The sequence below is a fragment of the Lagopus leucura genome, unplaced genomic scaffold (genome assembly GCF_019238085.1).
Source record: "Lagopus leucura isolate 7727_CA_CO unplaced genomic scaffold, USGS_WTPT01 Super-Scaffold_100015, whole genome shotgun sequence".
In the NCBI taxonomy this organism is placed as follows: Eukaryota; Metazoa; Chordata; class Aves; order Galliformes; family Phasianidae; genus Lagopus; species Lagopus leucura.
Genome location: NW_024962269.1, coordinates 11,661,128 through 11,683,729, shown reverse-complemented (window position 1 = coordinate 11,683,729; position 22,602 = coordinate 11,661,128). Strand labels below are relative to the sequence as shown.

Here is a 22,602-nt window from a genome sequence, read left to right as displayed (position 1 = left end):
AAATCAAAGTAGTTCATCACATCCCCCAATGACAGAGGCAGGTTTCATCCCAGAGGGCACCATCTACAACTACCACCAAAATGACATGCTGGCTTGTTAATTCTTGACATGGTCAGCTCAGCACCTTCCAATCTATTTAATTAATTTTATGAACTCAAGAGCTAATATAGACTGTCCTCTGCATGCCTGCTGTTTAAATGACAAGCAGCTCTCTCCCACAGCACTGTTTTCAAGAGGCTGCTGCAGAAATGCTGAACCCCACAAGGCTCTCAGCTGATGACCATTTTCAATACATGACAGAGAAACCAATATGCTCAAAAATGACATTTTACAAAGACATCAAAATCAGCAAATCCTTATCAACTAAAAAAAAAAAAACAAACCAGCTGTGAGGAACACAGGGCATAGTAACATGGAAACAGCCCTCACCCTCAATATGCTCTCACAGATTCATTTGTGTTGGACCCAAGCTTTATTTGCTCAGCTCATAACAAAAAAAAGCTATTAGCAGAAGGTTAAGGGAACTGGAACAATTGCTGGAAAATAACGGAGCTCATAGTACTTATGGGTGTGTGCATATATACATTTAATTGAACAAATACATCCATTCTGCTACCGCCTTTCACAACAGCCTGCCTGCAGTGGGAAGGCTATTCCTGTTAGCTGATTATTTTTACTGCTCTAATACTCTCTACACGCTTGTTTATGTTTCCATTTAATTTCCTAGGATGTTATGACAGGTGTTTTACAAGGGGACATGTCCACATGGAGGTGGACAGCATCACTGAGTGAAGATCCAATGTGAGCATAGCAGAAAAGCTGTAAGGAAAGCATTTGACTGCTGAGTTGTAGGTGGGTGAGTTCAGGGAAGCATCATCCAGCAAAAAGAGCTGGAAAGAATTGGCAAGTGCAAGCCTAAGCAAGACACACTTACTCCTTGCACAAGAAAGTTGTCAGCAGTCAGACAAAATTAGCAGTTCCACTACACTGTCAACCATCATCCAGCTACTGAAAACCCAGGTGGATTTCCCAGCAGGAAAAAAACAGTTCTACAGAATGGGGAAGAGATGGGAACAATGCCCATCTCAGTGCATTTCTGTGGGTTCTCAGGGTGCTCGCTGTCATCCCATAGTATGTATTATGTAGAAATCAAGATCTGTAAAGAACAAAACAGGTTCCAGCATGCAAGCCCAATCATCTGCAAAGTCTGCTTTTAGTTCCAACATATTCAATGCTTCTCAGAACCACATACCACGTCCTCCAGATAACAGGCTTCAGAATAAATGCGAAACGTTGCCATCAAAGGTGCTGTCACTGACTGCCCATCCTACAGCCCTTCAAATACAGTGAGTTTCATACTGACTATTAGTTAGACCATGATGGGAACTGCCCTACAGAGGGTTGAGTTTTTCTGCTCTCAGCTTTTTCTGTAATGCCACAGATCAATATTTTCACTTTCGTTTTTAAAATCAGAAGTCCCAATTCCTTCTTTGCTTTGGAAATATTTACTGATGTACCTTAACGTATGTTACACCAGATACATAGATGATGAATGGTTTTGAGGTTCACAGCAACTGCTTAGCTTGCCAATGTGAGTTTCCCAATAGATATTGAGTACTACTTCTTTGTGTTACCACACACATAATGTGGAATCAAACTCTGATGATTTCAGCATCTTATGCTGATAACATGCGATTAACACATGGCTATAGATACTAACACTCAGATCTCATTCTTGTCAGTAGACAAAAAGTTCTTGCATCACCAAAACACAATGCTTGCTGTCACTCTGACTGAAGTAAGCTACCATAAGTGAATTTTCAATTGGACAAATTCATCCCTGGAGACAGCAAAATTCCAACTAGGGCACATCTGCCTTCCTCTTCAGCAACTCAGCTCTCAGCTTGGTGCTTCAAGCAAGCAAGAAAGGCACGAAATGTGAGAGCGAGCATTTCTCTGCAATTGTCACGGCAAAAACAGAGATGTCTCCACTCATTCAACCCAAAATAACCCCACAGCACTGCAAAGCTCAGAGCCAGCAGGGATCACTCACAGCCCCATCCCCTTTGTGGGACTGGTTAGTCCCATTCGAGCAGTTGTGGGCAGAGAACACAGAGTTTGCCTCTTACACCAATAACTCAGGAGCATTCACTCTCACCATTCAGTCCCCTTCCTGGGACTTCTTTGAGATCCGTGCTCCTGTTAGTGCCGTCTCTGAGTCACCAGGTCTCCATACCAGCAAATCATGGAATGACAGAAAGGTCTGGGTTGGAAGGGACAACAAGTAACACCAGGTTCCAACTCCTCTGCCTCAGACAGGGTTGGCAACCAGTAAATCAGGCCCCAACTCAGACTGCCCAGGGCCCCATCCATCCTGGCCTTGAACACCTCCAGGGATGGGGCACCCACAGCTTCTCTGGGCAGCCTGTGAAAGGCAACACATGGGATGTGAGTCCATGAAGTGAAACACTGAGATCACTTTGGCAAACTTGAAGGAAATCTCTGGCACATTAAAACCAACACAGCATTCTTCCAATGTGCCAAGCAACCCAGCAGTGCTCCCTTGCAACATCAATATCAATTTCCTCCATCAACAGGAGACAGAATAATAGCAACTTCCTCTCTATAATGCAGCCTTTGATTGTCTCAGATCTAATGCTGGCTTCCAGAAGCCATTCATTCTGCTCTGTAGGTAACCATGCTCTAGACAAGATGCAACAACTTCAGCAGCACATGTTAAATGCTGCAGGAAGCCCAGAAGGTGCATAAGGAGACTGCTAATAACATTAATCTACCACAGCATTACCCTGGCTCTTGCCAAGCACGCAAGCCAGTGCTGAAAGCAACATGAGTGCTCCAGTGACCAGAAAACACTTGTAAGCTCTTACTCATCCAAGAGGCAGCAAATCCATACAACCAGTCAGATCAGATTTTTTTCTCCCCCGTATCAGCTCTGTAACATTTCTGATCCCCCTCTTAATGACAAAGTCTTCATTGATTTCAACAGAACTCAGCAAGATCCAGCAGAAAAGGAACTAAGAAAAGTGGGAAATGTCAAGTGAGTCATTAGTGGGTAGAAAAAGGAACTGTGTAGTGAGTAGTTCTCAACATACTTCTCCCCCTCTTCCCCCCCTTTAAAACAAACGATGCTACAAATTGATGGAATCCTTTGACATTAGTGAAGTTGCAGTAATGATGAGCCCTGCACAGCCTGCAGGAGCGAGGTGCTCCTCCCAGAGTGGTTACTTATGCCAAATGCCAATAAATACACAGGGATAATCACCCTGTTTTGATCTTTAAAAACGAGTTGAGACCTTAAATACAACAGACAGGAGAAAGGGAAGCAAACCAGCACCAAAGCAGACTTTCCCTTCTTCATAAAGCCACAAAAACTCCTATATTTTCTTATCTCTTGGCTGCTATTGCCAGCTTTACAAACTTTTGTGTCAAACATGTGTCACTCGGTGACATGGAAGGGAATATATCTCCCAGGGGTAGCAGGAACAGACACCACTATGGCACTAACGTTGTTTCCTCTGAACATCCTTTGGTGTGTGCCCTCATCTACCACAACACAGCCCTTCTTGGGTTGGTTACTACAGCAACAGGATCTGTTTGAGTTTGGTATCAACACATTGCAGGCCTCAAAAAAAAACTAAATATGTAACGTACCCACAGTTAGCTCAAGAAACATGAAGCTACATGTCAGCAGCCCATGCCACAGAGATATCTCTCCGTAATCTTTCATCCTGTCTCTCCAATTACAAAACTCCACGAATCCCCACCTCCTTGGCTGAGCACAAGCCTGAGCAACCTCTGCCTCCCGAGGAAGCACAGCAGAGGTGCACTGCTCATCTCCTGCAGGGAAAACACAGCATGCAGAACTTGAGACTTCAGGGCCATAAACGTATTCTGTTCTATGGCTTTCATTACAAGTGAAAGTAAAGCTCCAATTTAAAGCCCATTCAGTATCGCAACTGCATACATGCATTTATCCTAATACAAAAGAAAAAGATGTTGGTTGGTGAACAGAGCAGTCTTCCTGCACTGTCACACACCTTTACATGAGGTTACTTGAAGTTATTCCACTGAACTCCAGTACAACTCAGAGGGAAGGAAAAAACTCTCAGTGCAAGGGGTTATTTGTGTCTAATTCACTGCCTGGGGACAAAAGAGAGATTTTATTGTAGGTGAGCAATAACTAGTACTTAGCTGTCAGGTAAGAGACTGCTTCCTCCCCCTGGCTACAGTACAGCCTATATGTACTTGACAACACACTGAAGACAACATGGACTGGTCAATCAGATCATTTCTTACCAGCAGCCAACCAGGATGGAAAGCTTGGCCAGACTATTACCACTGTCATTAATTAGTTTCTATCCTAAGGGAACAACCTATGCCAGATTTGCTCTTAATTTAAACTGAGGGAACTTACCCAAAAAACATTTTATCCGGTCACACACAGAGCAGCCCCCACTGAGTGAGCTTGCTATTATGAGAAATCAAACTGATATAAATATAACAGTAACAGCATACACTCTGCAGTTATTTCCTCTGTGAAACAAAGGAGAATGAAGTGGGTAAGCTGCTCAGCCAGCTTTCTGCTAAGGCCACTGAAAATTACATTGACGACACCAACAAAAAATAATCAGTGTAACACAAGCCCGAGCAAATAATTCTCTAATAACACCTTAAATAAGAACTCTGACCACTTCTCAAGTATTCTCAAATCTAAAATGACACACATTTCCAACAGCTTCCTCTCCATTCATATTCACTCACAGAGCAATATTTCTCCTGTTCATTTTTTCCTGTTAGCTTGTATTTTTAATAACCCAACTGAATGCAGTTCGATGTCAGAATTAATCATCCCCTATTCCAAAACCTACTTGTGATGGATAGGTTGGGAGAGGACAGACACTGAACTTCACTGCCGGCATGGCTGATCAGTTGGGTGTACACATGCTCTCTTCTGCACCCCACAGTTCACATGTACACACTCAGATGGGATTCCCATAAGCCAGTAATTTCAATTTTTATTTTTATTTTTTTTGCAGTCTACCTGTAGAAAGGAACCCTACACAGTTAAATGCATATTTCTGAAGGAAGCACATAGTAAGCAGAAATCATTTTCTTCTGGCAGCGTTTTCCCAGCCACAGCTGATCTGCCAACTTTATTTAAATAAAGTTATTTCAGCATGCAAGATGAATGTATCTAAGGACCAAGAAGAATCACTCTTCCTAATCTTCCTCTTACGCACCCTCCTTAATCCTGTTCTCAGACATGAAGCATTGCTTAAAAACGCCCATGGAACAGACTGAATGTTGCTGCTTCTTCATATCTTTTTTTTTTAACAGATAATCTTAGAATCACTGCAAATTCCAGCTCATCATTTACAATGCTGGCAAAGCTGACCCAGTGACTTTAGTCTCATCATTCACCTTTGGGCTGTACAGTATCATGTATTTTACATATCACCCTGCTCCGTCCAGTGGATCCCTCACAAGCTCTTATACAACAAAGGCAAGGTTAATAGCAACAAAGGGACAGAAATATCAGGATTTTACAGCCAGTGACAGGAAAATATGGACACACTTCGAATATGTAGAAGAACCTCTAAGTCACGTAGGAACACATCCAGGAATGCCATGCTGTGTAGCTGTGCTATCCCAGGACACCTAAAGCCCTTCAGGTCAGTGGGACTGCCCAGCTTTGGCCACAGCTGTGTTGAGTTATGGCTGGGAGCTTGGTAAATGTCATAGCAAGGAGAGCACTGATGGCAATGTGCATTCAGTTGATGGCTGAAAGCCTGTAGAAGGATGAAAGCACAAGTGCACGGAGCTTTAGATCCTAGAAATAATACTAACAACTACAGAAGAAATGCATTTACAGCAGCACATACTTCAACTTTATTGTGATTTATTGCATTGGAGCCATTTACCCAGTGACAAGCACTGCAGACGGGAAGGTGAGCCAAGCTAGTGAAGCTTTTGGTTTTGTTTTTTCCCCTCCACGTAAACAACTTCACCAACAGCACCCACTTTAAATCTGCTGCAGTGGGTTCTACTGCTGAAACCAGTGAGCACTTTATGACAACCAGAGATGCTTCACCAGGTAACTCAAATTTCATATCTCAGGCATCTGGAATACGTTTGCAATGTGATCATCACAATAATGAGCTCAACTCTTAGTTCAGCATATGTCAAAGCAGACAACACCAGCTTCTTCATCCTGTTTTGTTAATTACATGGGTCACATTATTTGGCACCCCGCTGGAGTATATCGGGTCACAGCACCTACTTTGTAACAGCCCCTGCTAAAATGTGATGGTGGAAATGACCAAGACATGCACCTCCTTTTCAGTCAACCTTAAACAACCAGTATCAGAATTTAAAGCAATCTGGGCAAACAGCAGCTTCCTAACTACTCACTCTCCATTACCATGGCTGTCCATCTTTACCATAGCTACAACAAAAGAAAATATCAACGTACTTCCCTGCTGCTTACTATCACTCGAACACAGACCAACGCCACCTTACCTTCACCAGCACAGCACCACAGAGAGAAGACACCTGAAGGCAGCCCTTCCACAGGAAACAAATCGGACAAAACCAACGTGGAAAAACTTCCAGTGAGAAGTTAACAGAGCCTTACCTATGTACAGAGAGGAATCTTTCCGCCTCACGTGGTCGTCAATGTAGGAAACTCCCAGGGGCTGGACAGGGGTAGCACCAATGCCCAGGAGGACCTGTGCTCCAATGAGCAGCAAGTACATCATGTTGGTGGCAGTCCGATTCCTGCAGATAAGGTCCGGGTCTGGTCCCTCATCACTGGTGGACCCATTAGCAGCACACACATCCCTCCCTTCAGCTCCCCAGCGTATTTCCCCTGATTCGTATTCGTACTGGTGGGTCAGAAATTCAGGCAACGCGGAAAGGAGGGCACCCAAGGCCATGACAATCCCTCCACATCCTATCAAGCGCGGTCTGTGTCCTCGGGCTCCGAAGTAGCTCACAAAAAGGATGAGGGCCAGGTTGCCGATTTCAAAGCTGCTGGCAATGACACCCACGTCTGCACTCTGGAGGTTGAATCGCCGCTCCAAGGTGGTTAAAACACTCACCTGCAACAGAGAAATCCAGAGACAGTTACTGAAAGGGAATGCAAACTGCTTTCTGTCCTCCCTGTATGCCTTGTGAATCCTTGCACAAACTTGGCTCGCATGCTAGCACAAGTTTAGGAAGTCAGTCAGAGACAGCGATGCACAAATAGGCAATTTGGCTGGCATAGAAGGCTTCCATTAAAGCATTTAAATAAAACGGTGATCAAATGGCTTAAACTGTTCGTGGATTAGTTAATGACTGAGATCTTCAATTACAGAATGGCTTTGAGAAGACAAGCAAATTAAGATTTACATAGAAGATTTAAACCTACTATAAAGAAGGAAAAATGTAACGTGGTGGCTATTTAACTTGAAAAAGAGGCACAGGAACAGTCGTCAATCTCAAGACTGATGCAAAAAGGAATGACCTGTTCTTTGTATTCAAAAGGGGCAGGATAAGAAGCGACAAGCTGAAACAACAGCAAAGCTGACTCAGATTAAACACAAGGTTGGAAGGGGGGGAAGGGGGAAGTGGCCTTCTAATGGCAAGGGATGTCAGGTATGCAAATATACTGCCTGGAGAGGCCACAGGGCTACTGGAAAAGAACACAGAGCAGCATCCCTCAGGAACACTACAGGTATGACTGATCTTGCCACAGGGCAGGAAGATGGATCTGGTGATCTCAAGGCATCTACCAGTCTTGATTACATGGGGCAATGAAACGCACCGTGAGTTTTACACAGTGGTCAAAGCCCTGAGCAATGGGGAAGGGAAGAGGAAACACTGGGCACCTCACTTACTGCCACCCCTGTTCAACAGAGAAAACTCAGTGCATTCTTATGTCTGAAGCAGTGTCTGATCTACATAAGAAAATAAAGAAATATAATCTTGAACGTGTCACAGAAACACCAAAAGCTTTACCCTTAGATAAAAGACTACCTTGTTTTTCAGAATGCAAAAGATGACGACACTTAAGGTTGTCCTAAAACAGGCAAGTTTTGCTGTTAAAAAGAGCCACACCATGCTGTAAAGACCTCACAGCAGAAGGTGGCCTCTGGATAGAGTAAAAATAGCCTCCCGCTGGAGGCACTGAAAATCTTTGCTGATAAACCTCACAAAGAAGGAGCCAGTCTGACCGACTTTAAAGTATTCTGACAGCAGCTCTTCTCCAGGGGCAGCTGGCCTCTGCTAGGGTAGAGCAGGGCACAGCCTGGACAAAGACAGCCCCAGCAGCAGCGTGAGGGAAAGACAGCAGGAGCAGCTCCTCCGCTCTGCATAAGCCCTGAGACTTCAGCCCAGAGAGGTCAGGCCTACAAGAATCATTAATTTGGGATTTTTGAGTATTCAGCCTTTGTCCTGTACAAGCAGTTGTTATTTTATGTCAGTGCTCAGATTCAGGAGCCAAGAACTGAGCAAGGGGGAAAAAAAAAAAAAAAAAAAAAAAAAAGAGAGAACTATAACTTAAAATCTCAGCCCTCTGACTGAAGGCAACGCCACAGCAAAAGTCCTACCCCACAGCAAAGCCAAGTAAAGGTATGTGTGTGCCTGAGAGAGAGGAGACTGCTGTTCCATCTGGAACACAGGGTGCAGCTCCTGCTGGGTGAAACAGTGCTGGGATTCACTGGGAGAAAATGCTGACCTTGTGCATGATGGCACAGCACAGCCTGTCCCTGCTGCAGCGAGCTCAGCCGCTCTGTTTGGCAAACAGTGCCTGAGTGCACATCTAAGGGAGATGTCACTGTTCCCAACCCTCCGTGGGACCCGGCTGAGCATCCAGGGACAGACACAGTCACAGCAAAGCAGAGCTATGTGCACAGCATCCTCCTGCCCAAGGCTGGCCCTCCAGGCACTCCATTTATCACCCACAGCATGGATTGGTTTTACCACAAGACGTGAGCTAATAGGGTCAGTGCATCATACCAGCAGGGCTCCAGCACTCAGCCTCATGCCACAAACATCAGCAAAGCCTGCAGGCAGCATAAAGCCAGGCTTTGGGGACCCCTTCATGCTTCTAGATTCCAAGCACAACTTCCAGCCGCTTAAAAGGAAGTTGATGGAGTTCAGCCGCTGACCTCAGAGGCAAAAAAAATCACATCCACATTGCCCATTTCTGAGCCATACCTACATAGGAAACTCCTAAGTACACATTTCAGCTGTGTAAACTGAGGCACAGAGAGCCAAATGTTAGCGAGGCAAGTACAGATGGAATTAATTTGTGGTGGCATAACTCAGGATGGTTGATCTGAAGCTAAGAGAAGTGATTTCCCAAGGTGAGTAGGCATTAACTAGTTTTGGAAGTCTCTCCTGCATTTGAGCTTGCCTGCCAAACTGTCAGCTTTTACCATGCATACATAAGTAACTTAAAAGCAGGCTGGCATTTAGAAACACTTTGGTGCCATGGCAGTGCTCAAATTTCGGAGAGCTGGATTCCAGACTGCACCTTTCCTACACGAAACTCACAGTGACAGGGACAGTACACCACTGACAAACCTGGGAATTAGAACCAGCAGCCCCAGCTGTCATTCTGCTCTTACTTCAGTTGGACTTGGGCTGTCCTTCCCCTTTTGTAATAAAACACAGTAGGGAGGTAGACTCAGTCTGCATCACTCCACGGAGCTGCTCTACTCTTTGCTAACAGCTTTTTGCTTTGCTTCGGTGAAGAAACAAAAAGCAGACGAGAAAGACCAAACTCAAACCGTCCTGATAAAGCAGGCAGTTTATTCCTTTATTAAGCAATGTATCACGCATCAGCCTCAAGCACCCAGAAGAAAGCAGCATCTGAGAGCGAAGCGCTGACACCAGCATTAGCAGAGTGGGCTCCAAAACACTCACAGAGACTGGGGGGGGGGGGGGAAACAAAAAACAAAACCCAAAATAGGACTGGAAAATAAACACGAAAAATGTCAACATGCAGATTTTGCATCAGAGAGCACCAGCAACAACGGCATTACATCCAGAGTGGCAGCAGCTGAGAAAGCGCAGTCCAAATCCTTGCTTTAACATTGGCCATGACCTTAAATACACACTCTGCCTACAATGCTGGCATTAGCATAGCAGAGATGTTACTAACATTAATTCAAAGCCAACCTCTTAGCCCGTGGCTAAAATCATTCTTTCGCTTTCTCCTACACCCCACATTAACACGGCTCTCTGTGTGCAAGCATCTCCCAGCTGTAACCTGACTGATAGCTGCAGTCTGCATGCAGGAAGCTGCTGCTGCCCTTGTAACTGCTGGAACAGAAGACAGCACTGTGCTGCCCATATTTCCCCAGCAGATCAGCCATGGCAGCTCCCAGACACAAGCTCTATTTACCGAGAGTTATGTAAATGTTACAAAAGGCACTACAGGTCCCTGTGAAATACTGACATCATGTGAAAGGGCTGTGAGGATTAGAAAGAGTTGCTGTGTGCTGTGAGCAGGGTGAGCGCTCAAGAGCGCAGCCCAGGCGGATGCTGGTTCAGCGGAAGGGATGCAAGAGGCTGGAGCAGCACTGGGGCTTCAGGTGGACAACCTCCTGTTAAAATGCAGTGGGATGAAGCCTGCAGCAGGAGCTGTGAGTTTGCTGTTTCCTATCTAAAAGCAGCTCTGCTTTGCCTAGATCCCCGCTGCTTGTGCATCCTTATATCCATGTGCCCTACAGCCCAGGCCTGAACAGCTCACCGGTGTGCTGCATCTGCCTTGTGCTGCAGCACTGCACACACACCAGCCTGCCGGCCCCATTCCCACCACCTCCTGCAGCAGGAATTGCCTTTCCACCCCCCAGCTACATCCTCTGCCTCCACAGTTTCCACTCAAGACATCTCCCACCCAGCACTAAGGTTTAGCTATGGCACTAGATACCAACAGCTGCTGCTGCTTTTCAAGTTCACACTCCTCCATGGTAAGCCTGCACAAGATACACTAACTGAACCACTGTAACCTGCATCACTTTGGGCACCTGCACATTGTCCTCAGAAGAAAGCCAGGCTGGGGATCTAGAGAAATCATGTAACCCAGCCTTCTGTCTTTGTGAGCACACAGCCTAACACACAATGACCACAAGTAATTAAAGCTCATTGCACGCTATCTGCGAGCTCACAGACCTCATCTCCCTCCTCTTCTTACAGAGCCAGGGAAGGCTACGCTCCTGTCTGCCTCAGTCACATCCCAACACTCACAGGGATCTGGGCTGAAGGGTCCTCCCAAGTGTACTCTGAAACACTTCTCTATGATTGAAAAAGGAAAGTGATCTCACATTCTGTACACAGTGACAAATTTCCTACAGTAAAGGAGGGGAAAAAGAATAAAAAAAAAAAAAAAAAAAAAAAAAAAAAAAAATCAATCCTCAGCTTAAATTTTTTTTTTTTTCCAGCCACAGCAACTTATATTGCCATCCCTGTAACCAAACCCAGGGAAGCTTTTGTGCCTTTCTGGCCTTACTTCAATAGTATTTGCTCACATTTATCATTCTTGTCTGCCCCAAATCTATAGATCTTGGCGTTTCTGAATGATAGCACATTTGTTCTCTCCATAGGCTGTTTATTTTGCATTAATGCTCAGAAAAATGCAATCCGCAGACCTGCCTCACACTATTGCCCCACTTTATCACTAAGAAATGAATCGAAAGCTGGGGGCACGGTTACAGAGTCACATATATAGTGCACTGAAAATGGATATCATATTGTTCCTATCTCCAATGATCAAGTCATATTCACCCACAGAGTCTACAGATAAGTTCATTGTATTAATAATACAGGGTTATATATAGAAAACAAATTGACTTTATGCCTGAAGGGCCTTTTTTAAAGGCTTCTTTTTAATGTAAAATGCATTTTCTCAGTTATGTGGTAAGAGATTGGACTTGAAGAGACATGTCTGCAGCGCTAAAGGGTGTAAAATAATTGCCTGGCAACTCAGTTCCCAAAGGAAAACAAACGCCAACCGTCTCCCACAGTCTCCACTACAGAGCTGGGAAAGTCAGGTTTCCTCCAAGAGCCAAAGGAGCCATCCTGGAACGAGCACAGCCAGACCCACGCGCCTTCAACCTCCTTTCTTTGGTTGTCCCCTGGGCCACCCTTCCAGCACCCAAGCAGGATAGGGCTAAGGGAATGGTGAGGCTATGGGCACAGCCCACCTCAGGCTGCCAATCACTCCTTTCAACACCTCTTCAATTTCCACTGATGGGAACGATGTTCTCACTGCAGATGCTGACACCTGTGCTGGCTTTGGGCATGTGAACGCACGAGAAAGCAAAAAAGGGTGGTGAGACCAACACACCCAGGCTGGCTCCGCTCAGGGGCTGGAAATAGTCTCTGCATAGAAATTTGCATTCACGTGACAGGGATAATAGACGCTGCAGCTGAACCTCTGCTGGGAAGTAGGGTGTTATTAGCTTGACTGTTGCTGCTGGCCTAGAAACAGCATAGGCACATGCACCAGTAAATCTGCAAGTTCCTGTGCCGGTGCCAGTAGGAATTTGCAGCTTGGATCCATGCTCTGCTCCACTGCCTGGTGCGGACAATTTATTCCATGTTCTAGGGACCAGCTCTGAGCTAATTGATAAGGTCCAAGGGAAGCACATGCTCAAGGTCAGGATTTTCAGTGGCCTGAGCAGAAAGGACACTACTCCACGCAGCAAGAGAAGCACAGCTTTTCTGCTTGAGAAGGATGCTTGGCTCCTTCCTTCCTTGCTGCAACCACATAGAAATCTTTCTGCTACTTCTCAAACCACACTGTGCCTCAGTAGCCCATATTTTGGTAGCTGTAGCACTTTCCACTATTTCAGCAAGCATGAGATCCATACAGATCAAATGTGCAACATAAAAATTAACCTCTGTGGAACAGACAATCATTGCAGCAAACACTACTGAGGTGCTGCTACCTTCAGCATCTGCTTCCTAAGGATCCCAATGGGACAGCAGGGACTGGCCCCTTTTCCTGCCACCCCTCAGGAAAAGCAAAGAGTGCTGCCCCACTTGAAGAGATACGAGCGAGCACAGAGGCTGCCAGGGGGTGTTAATTGCACTCTTCCCCCTCACGTCCATCATGAAACAACACTGAGTCACCAGCAGCTCAAAATAGACACAGGTACATAGCACCAGGACGCACCAAACTAGGTAGAGAAGCTTGAACAGCTTTTTCTGTTGCTCTGAAACAGACGCATCACATTTTTTCCTCTCTAAAAAAACCCTTCTGAAGTCCCAACCTAAGGGAATATTATCACAACCACTGACTCAGTGTCCACATAGCCCTTCTGCTCCCAAGCTTGCCAAAGATTCACCTCACTGTATGAACACAAGTGATATTTCAGTCTCTGACAAATTACCTGCATAAATATACCCAGTGCTGGAACCCATTTGTAGCCCACACTTCCCTTTAGCAGCACACATACAACAAAGCTAGCAGGTAAACAAACCCTTGTTTTTAAACGTTGTGTCACTTTCATTGGCAGCAAAAGAACAGATTGTGAACATGCACAGAGCTCCGACCTCAATCCCAGCATAGAACAGCACTGCTGGCACATTTCACATTTTGGGAGGAGCATGAATTCCACGTGCAATAAGCACACAGCAGCAGGGGTTCACAGAAAGGGGCCAGTGCTCAGCTCTGCGAAAGCAAACAGCCACAGGAATGCATCAGAGCAGCTCTGATACATTCAGAAACATTTTTTTTTTTTTCTTGTGTCCAATGAGCAGCTGAATGGAGCCAGACAAAAAGTAACCTAAACTGTACATACCAACTTAAATGCAGGCTCCTACAGAGTGACAGCTACCCCTGGCACAAACAGGGCTGCAGTAAGATCCACCCACGGGCCCTGAACTGTGCAAACAGGGCACCTTCATCCTGGGTTCAGCTCCAGACCAGGGGCTCTGATCTGCACTGTGCTGATGGGTCAGCGGAAACACAGAGAAGAGATGGAGCTCACGTCTCCAGGGCCTCTTACTGCAAAGAAAACCCTCTTCTATGGGCCACCAAAGCACCAGAGAGGCAGGATTCTGACCTGCAACACTACAGGGCCATCATTTCACTCTGCCTCTTCCTCTCCCCTAAATCAACGCAGATCTGCAGTGAAGACTTCATGCTATAAAAGCAGGGTTACTTACCACAACAGAAACCACAATGCAAGCCTGACAAGAAAACCTGTCATAAAAGGACTTCACGTTATCTTAATTTATGATGAAGAGCTGAATTCAGGACTAAGGGTTGCACCTGAGTCATGTCACAGCGCAGGTGTGGGGCCCGCAGAGCTGACTGCAGCATCTCTCCCAGCACCAGGAGAGAAGCAGGGCAGAAGTGACACATGCAGGGCACTCTGAAGCAGCATTAATACGAGCTTTGATAGAAGCTGAATTCATTTTCAAAGGTAAAAGGACAGCGGTGATTACATAAAGGCTGTGTGCTGAGAGAGAAGGGCTTCTGACAGGTCCTGCTCCTTCTCCCCTACATCTGCTTTGGCTCTGATATGTTTTATGTTCCACTCCCCAGCGCGGATGCGTGGCTACAGCAAATGGGAACTCAGCTTAAAGAGAACTTAGAGCCGTTTCTCATCAACCAGTACAAAAATACTTCTGTTTAGTAAGTGATGGGAGGAAGGAAGCCACTTAGAAGGGAACTAACAAAACAGCCACGTTGCGTACAGAGCCACAGCATTTTGTGGTAACTCACAGAATAAAGGCATAGAACTTCAAGTCTCTGCAGGTGGTGTTAGGGGTCCCCAGCACCCAAATCCAACACCCCACGCCGGTCCCACAACCACATGAGCTGCTTCTCCCCACCTCACACTGCAGCCCACGCAAGAGCTGTCCGTGTCATCCTGCTCATTTGCTAACACCCTCCTACAGAGCTGTTTGCAAAGCACTGTGCTCTCCTTCCACGCTGTCCAAGAGTACAAAGGGAAGCTGTGTGCCTGCTGCTGCCGAGCTCCCCAATGTAGAGCAGGGCAGGCGTGGAGGCGAGCGCAGAGTTTGTGGTGTAAACAGGCAAGGAAGCAGGGTGAGAAGGTGCTCTGACCTCTATTCCTGCCTGAGAACCTTGCTGTTATCTGAGTGCTTCAGGCACAAAGAAGTGGGGTTCAAGTTGTGAAGGGCAGACCTGTGACCTGCACATCAAAGCCGGGCAGCTCAGAGCACAGCACAAACCATGCAACTTTGTATCCCCTACCATGTTATCATCCCCACGTTGCCGCTTCACTCCTGAACAGAAGGTGATTTACACTTGCCTTTTAAAATAACACACAAAAAAAAAACCCATACAGGCAATAAAAACCATCTTGTAGTTAAAGAATAATTAACTTTGAGATCTAGCTATTGCTTGCAGACTTCTTGTAGTCTCACTTGGACTCAACACGTTCCCTGTAAAACAGATAGAAGCAATGAGATGCCTCACCACATGACAGGAGCCCTGTTCCTTGGGGTTCACTACGAAGCGAGCTATCAAAAAGCTAATGAACAAATGAGTCTGCTGAGGCCGTACACACAGATGGCCAAATTTCACCCCACGCCTGCAGTACTAACAACCACTCTTGTTAGAGACAGGCACTGAAGAGCAGCTTACGGGGTTCCCTCCCTCACTCTACAATCACCAGAGCCTGCAAAATTCAATGAGCACACCCAAGAAAAACAGAAGTCACCACCTCCTCCATTTAGCCACCAAAACCTGAGATGAGCAAAGCACAACACTACAGGGTTGGAATGGCTTTGCATTCCTTGTTCAACACCATACCAAACCCCAGACCAAAAAATGAACACAAGCACGTAACCCAGCATAATTAAGCCCCTGCTATGCCAGCAAAGCAGTCCAGGCAGTTCCTAACACAGGTTTCCTATACCAGAGAATGATGCTGGAGATATTTGCTGATGCATCCAGTCCACCCTCCATGGAGGAAGCTGGAAAACAGGGGCTGTAGGTTGCATTAATTCCAACTGTCTGATCGGTGTAGATGATTCTATATGCAATTTTATTAGCTGCTAGGCTCAGTGTTCTGGTCTGCTTTAATGTAAGCCTATTAAAGCTTTCCTTGTAGCTTCACGCCTGTTTTCTTCCTATCAGTATACTCCCAGCACTCATTTCACATGTTATACTTCCATCTCTTTCCATATTTCTTCATTCATTCTTCAGACAGCTTTTACAGGAATGTCATTCCCTTTATATCAGCTCCCCCTGGTTCCTGCCTCCCAAATGCACTAATTACAAGGCAGTTTATTAGCCAGGCACATAATGTTTAGTTTTTAATTCCAGCCTGCTTCAAATGAAGCCAGGCACCACTGAAGCAATCCACTGCAATCAATAATAGGCAAAGAGATTTTTCAGAAGCACTTAAGTGGCTTTGGAACGAAAGTGCCATTTTCAAAGAGACACTCAGAGTAAGTCACTTCTGTCAATTTGACTGTGGCTCAGAAAGCATCTCTGAAAAATAATACCCTCAGGCTCTTCAATCCATCACTACCACAGAGCAAGTAAAGCAGCCCCAAGTAAGTCTTTTCCTGCAAAGGCTCAAAAAGCAAAGACTGAGTGTCCACAATCTCAGCCCACAAGACGCCCATGAAGCCTGGCTACACCATAACTACCAAAGTAGTTGATGGAGAGAAAAAACCCAAAGAATGCCTGAGGAAGTCCATGACAAAGCCAGGAAATGAACTCCAGTGTCACAAGGCCCCAGCCTGCATCTTCATCAAGAACTGCATAAAGTAGCTGTTGCATAGCCAACAAGCATTATTCCATGGCAAAGCTGTCTTCTTCTAGGTCTGCCATGTGTCACATTGCTCAAATGCAAATACAGATTTCCTTGGGCACAGACATCAGTCTTGATTGATGAAGGCAGTCAGTTTGGACACAACAGCTCCAGACAGCCAACTGCAAAGCAAAACCCTGCCTTTAAAACATAACCCACATGTGGCTGGAGTTTTCTTCTACCCCTGCCAAAATGCCACCAGGCTGCTTAGAGAGAAGTCGCTCTGAAGAAACAAATTGCTGCTTCCTTATCTATCTCCTGGTTTTGGAAGCAGCTGGGGCAAGGGATGGAGCAGAGGTGCTGAGAATCAAATTGAAAGTGTCCAAATCGTTGCATTATGTGGGAACAAATAAAGGAGAAAGCAAAAATCATTTTGGTTCCCAGTTGCATTTTCACTGCTGCATGCAAATCTACCGGGGTCATTACCTGGCCAACAGATTGCTCTCTGGACATCCACCCATCCATAGAATACCTAAGATGTAAAGTATCAATATATAAGCACCTTGAAAAAAAAAAAAAAAAAAAAAAAAAAGAACTACATGGGGCCCTGGAAGACACGTACATCAAAAGAATGCAATCTGCACTCAAAAACAGCATAGATCTCATTCTAGAGGCTGCATCTACAGCTTATCGTAGAAGCTGCACCCAAAGTTTCCCAGGAGTCATTACACACAACTACAGGGATTGATTTGGGATCTATTTAAATAACAAAGTAAAATAAAAATTCTGGCTAAAGACTTACCCAGCATTAAGCTGAATGATTCAAATCAGTAAGTTTGTCCTCAGCTTCAAGAGGCCAAACCTTAGGCCCCAAGCATACTGACAAGAGAAAGCAAGAAGAAATCTGAACCTTCTGCCTTGTCTGCTAGCACTGAGATTTAGAGCAGTATGGCAGCACTGATGGATCCTAATTTACAACAAACACTGGATGCCTGTAGAAGGCCTGCATTCGGGAAAGCTTGTACCATTATGCCAAACAACACATCAAACTGCAAGCAGCAAACCCGCAAAGCTGTGTCCATGGCACATGATTTGTTAGGATGGCTTCACTTCAGTGCCCATCAAACAACCCCCAAACTGTTTTTCAAATCCATTCATTCACAGAAACATCTGTTAATACAGAAGTAGCATCAAATGAGCAAACAACCACTTAGAAGCGAGAAGTTTATTTAGCTATATGGGATGTTTGAAATACCTTTTGCTCTTCAGTTCTTTCAAGTTGGTAGGTTTGAATCTCAAGGACTACAAGAAAGCATTTTGGTAACCTCATGCCAGCTTCTTTCACATACATAATCTTTTTAACATTATTATCATGGCTTGCAGAAAGAAGAGCACAAACCTCAGTGCAGACCAGCACCGCCGCCCAAGAGCTCAAACAAACCATGAGGTTTTTTTATCATCTTCTCACGACAGAAACACAAACCTGGTGGCAAACCACCCCTCTGCACCAGAGCAGGGAAGACAACATGGCATGCACACCCCTGCAGAAGCACAGTCAAGGTCAGGAGGTGATCACAATGCTGAGCACCTCCAATGGGACCAACCACGGGACCACACAAACCAGGGGATAATTCCCAAGGAATACAGTTGCCCTTCACAAACAGGCACCCCCAGACAAGGCAGCCCTTCAGCAGCAGCTCCTGCCTCTCAGCCAGCAGCTGCGCTGACTTCAGACATAAGGACCTGCATTATAACTAGCAAAAGGCAGCAGGAAACAAAGTGTGCATCTCATGCAGAGGCTGAATGGCCCATTGTAATTAACTGCTCTCGGCCCTGTACTTTGTGCAAGACAAAAACAAAAACACAGTTTTCTGTTACTGGTAAGCCCAAACAACTGCTGCCCTATTTCTCCTAAAGGACCTACATGCTCAAGGTTCTCTCTTTGGTTAACACCTCATCAAGCCACATGGACACCCTTACACAGGAAAGGTAAAGTTTTCCAAACACTTCAGAGAGAAGAGCTTTACCAAACCGTGGCAATTACAGCTCTTTCTGCAGCTCAGAGAAAGTACAAGAAGCAAACCTTTGGGCTGGAAAATGACAATTCTAAATGTCAGGTTGTTCTTTTTTGAAGTCAAGACCTTGTTACACATTGTGATTTTCCTGCTGATTCCCAATTAGAGGGAAATAAAACAAACTACCCCTACTTTGGCATCTCAGTATATTGTGCAACACTGCCAGCAGATGGAAGTCATCAGCATGGGCCAACAAGCAGCAGGATACCACCAGGGCATCTCTCCTTCACATTGGCACAGGATGCCCAAGAGGTGGTGGAGTCACCATCCCCGTTTAATAAACATGGAGATGTGGCGCTGAGGAATGTGGTCGGTGGGCATGGTAAAGGTGAACTGAGTTTGGACCGAGTGATCTTAGAGGTCTTTTCCAACCTTCATGACTCCATGATTCTTTCAAATCATTTTCTTTCACTCAGTATTTGCCCCTTCTCTTTGGGAAGCTTCTGATGCTGCTCCTCTTTAGCCTCAACGTTCCTCAGTACAGATTAGTATGGCTACATCCAGGTCTGGTGTTATTCAGAAGTGTGGGGGACTTGTGTGCTTTGTTCAGGAGCAGGACAACAGGCTTCCCTGCAGCCTCTCAGAGATTGCTTTCCAGCCACAACGTTGTGGAAGAACTGCTCCCAGGCAATTCTCAGTTCTGTTGCTAAGTATGCACCTACCCCCATTCGCACAAAGCCAAGGAGTGGGAAGCAGTAGCAGCTATTTCATATCCTCCTTCTCAGAAATAAGAAGCAAAACCCCCAAAACAACCTTTTTTCAGCTCTTCCTGTTGCAACTCTACCAAAGAAAGCAAGTAACATTTGTAAGTAACACAGACCTCAACTGCCAGGTATCACCTTAAAGAACACACACACAATTCATACTCCAATGCTGATCCTTATATATTGGCCCAAGAACAATGACCATTTCAACTCAGCCAGAAAATCTAACGTTCAGTGGGAGAATATACCACTACAAGTGACATCCACTGAAGTGTTTCTATTTTCTTCCACACCCACATCACAGATCCCTTCCCAAATAGCCATGCTTTCAGTTTCTTTGTGAGGGAGGGGGGGGAAAAATAGAGAGAAAATGTTGGATTCAGACACAAACATCAAAGCACCAAAAAACTTGAAAGGAAATCTGACATAGTTGCTTCAGAAACCATAATGCTGATGAGTCACAAAGACCTCAATACAACTGAATTATCCAAGTTCTTTCAAACACTTCTCTGTCATTTTATGGATCACCGTAACACTGAATTTTAAGTCCCTCTCCAGCTTTAGCAAACTAAGGAGTAACGAATTACACAGACAAACAGCACAGTAAGTGTTTAAAAGGACATTTAAATATTAAAAATAAGAGAACTCTAGCAATCTCCACCAAGAAAGCAGACCATTATGAACCATGAAAGAAAAACTTTGCTCCCACACCTGCCCTTGCAGCCACACATTTACAATTCATTGGGTCTGCAAGCATACAGAAATCATCCATGGGATCATTGCAGACACTGAAAAGATAAAGATGTCTAGAAATATGGGGAGATGAACCATCTGCTTGACAAGGAAAAAGGACAGATATTATGAGGAAGGGACAACAGAAAAACAAAAATCAAACCACAGCAAATTGCTTTTCTCCTTCCTGAACCATGGAAAAATAGACTAATAAATATTCCAACAAACCTGAAAGACTTTGCTTTTATGCTTGCTGCAAGCAGTTGTATAAAATTATGGATTGCTTTCAGGCATTGCCACAGCGCGAGCTCCTGTCACTGATCTGAAACTTCAGTACGACGGGCACAGCGCAGTGGAAAGAGGGGGCTTGTCTCCCTCCATTCAGTAAGGAATGTTTAGGTATCAAAACGCAGAAGCGCATCACATCCAGAATAAGGCTGGAAGAGAAAGATGCTAACTGGAGAGCTTAAGGAATCTAATTTCAGCTCTGGTATCTTCCCTATCTTTGCTCAGTGGGAAGGGGCAGTTCTAGTCATGTTTGCTTGATCGGTTTTCATCTCTACGTGCATTCTCACTTGAAACCTGGGGAAAAAGGGATCAAGGAATCATAGAATATCCTCAGCTGGAAGGGACCCACAAGGACCATCAATCCAACTCCTGGCTCCACGCAGGTCTACCCAAAACTCAATCCATATTTCCAAGAGCATTTCTCCATGCTTGTGCCTGCCTACTCAAACTGAAATATCTCAGATGTAGGGACCATCTCTCTGAGCCTTTACAGAACGCTTCCCTGACTGGGCAGAGCCCTCCCTGCACTAACAGAAAGAAGTGCCAGATGCTGCAGGAACTCCATCAACAGTTTGCTATCACTATTCATTACACTGATACTGTACAAAGTGTGAAATCTTTCTTGAAGAGTAGGCAATGCCATTTGCAAGAAATGGCATTGAAAGAATCAGATAGTCTAAGAGTTGCAACATGGTGACCCAGAGATGGGACTCTCGGGGTTCTAGTTGTGATTTTGCTGCAGATAAAATGAAACCTGGTAAATCAAAATCTGTGGCCCATTTTTGTACACAACAGGAAAAAATGGTTTCTTCTGCACTTCACGGGAACACTTCTACACAAAGTATTGTCGCCTGGTTATTTAAACTTCCTCAGGCGATGCTTCAAATGCACCACTTTGCCGAATCATCTGGAGTTAATCAGAAGACAAAACGAGCCTAATTCATCCAAGCTGCAACCTCACCTTGTAAGTAGTGTTATCCATCGCTACTGCGAAAGAACAGCCAGAGATCAAGGAGTGTACAAGTAAAGAAACATTTTAGCTCATTATACACAGAGGACAAATTCTTCTTGATGAATTGCAGAATAACTCTTTGGAAGCAATAAACTTATACTGCTGTAGTGGTATAAACAGAAGCTGGGTCTTGAACTTTTACAGTAGCCTGAAAGTAAGGGAAAAGAAAGTTCATGCAACTTGAGAAATGCTCCTTTCTGAGGAACAAGGAATATCTGCTTACCTGGCAGAGAAGGATCACAGCTCAGCTGACCCTGAGATGGGTGCTATGCTACAATTTCAAGAGTCGCACTGCATAACGTTACTATGCACAAACAACCCAGACCTCCACATCACTGAGTTCTCTCACCTAATTCATGATCCCTTCAAACCTCAGCTGCATTAACACCAAAGGACATAAAAACTCACAGGCCTGTTCATCATACAGGCACACAGCCATTGCAAAACAGTTCTAGGGGGCCAAGGACAGCTAAAAGAAACGAGACGTGGTTGTGTTTTTTGATTTTTACAATGGATCATAACATTTCTAACAGACTGCTCTTTATGTCAGGGCTCACAAGTGTTGCACAAGCGTTGCTCAGAAAAAAAAAAGAAAAAAAAAATATATATATAAAGAGCTGCCAAACTTTTTCTGCTAAAAACCACTAAAAAAATTAAACATTAAAAGCAATTGGTCTGCACTCTCACTTGTCACGTGTTTTCCTTTTAAACACATTTAATCAAGAAGCCATTGGATTTTATGTTCGTATTTACACTGCAAATGGCACAGAGCGTATATCATGAGATAAACATGTAGCTATCCCCATTTCATCTATTAGCAGAAGGTAAATTAAAGCTTTAAACCAAAGTGTGTCAGCTACTCACAAACCTTCCTTGGTACTCAAAATCCAACCTGGAGAATGGAACAGAATTTGTTTCTACTCATTTGCATGAAGTTTTCATGTTAATGAGCCAACAACAACCCGAAGTACAGAGGAGCCTGCAGGCACCAGAACCCAGAGCTGAGCACCCAGAGCTGAGCACCCAGAGCTGAGCACCCA

General features: G+C 44.9%; 1 protein-coding gene across 1 annotated transcript in view; it reads right to left on the bottom strand.

Annotated features, from left to right (window-relative positions):
* Window positions 1–22,602, bottom strand: part of SLCO3A1 (solute carrier organic anion transporter family member 3A1) — a 112,300-nt gene that overhangs the window by 84,333 nt on the left and 5,365 nt on the right. The window contains exon 2 of the mRNA XM_042875639.1: window positions 6,656–7,121. Coding sequence (XP_042731573.1) covers window positions 6,656–7,121 — 466 coding nt within the window. The remainder of the gene's footprint in view (window positions 1–6,655; window positions 7,122–22,602) is intronic.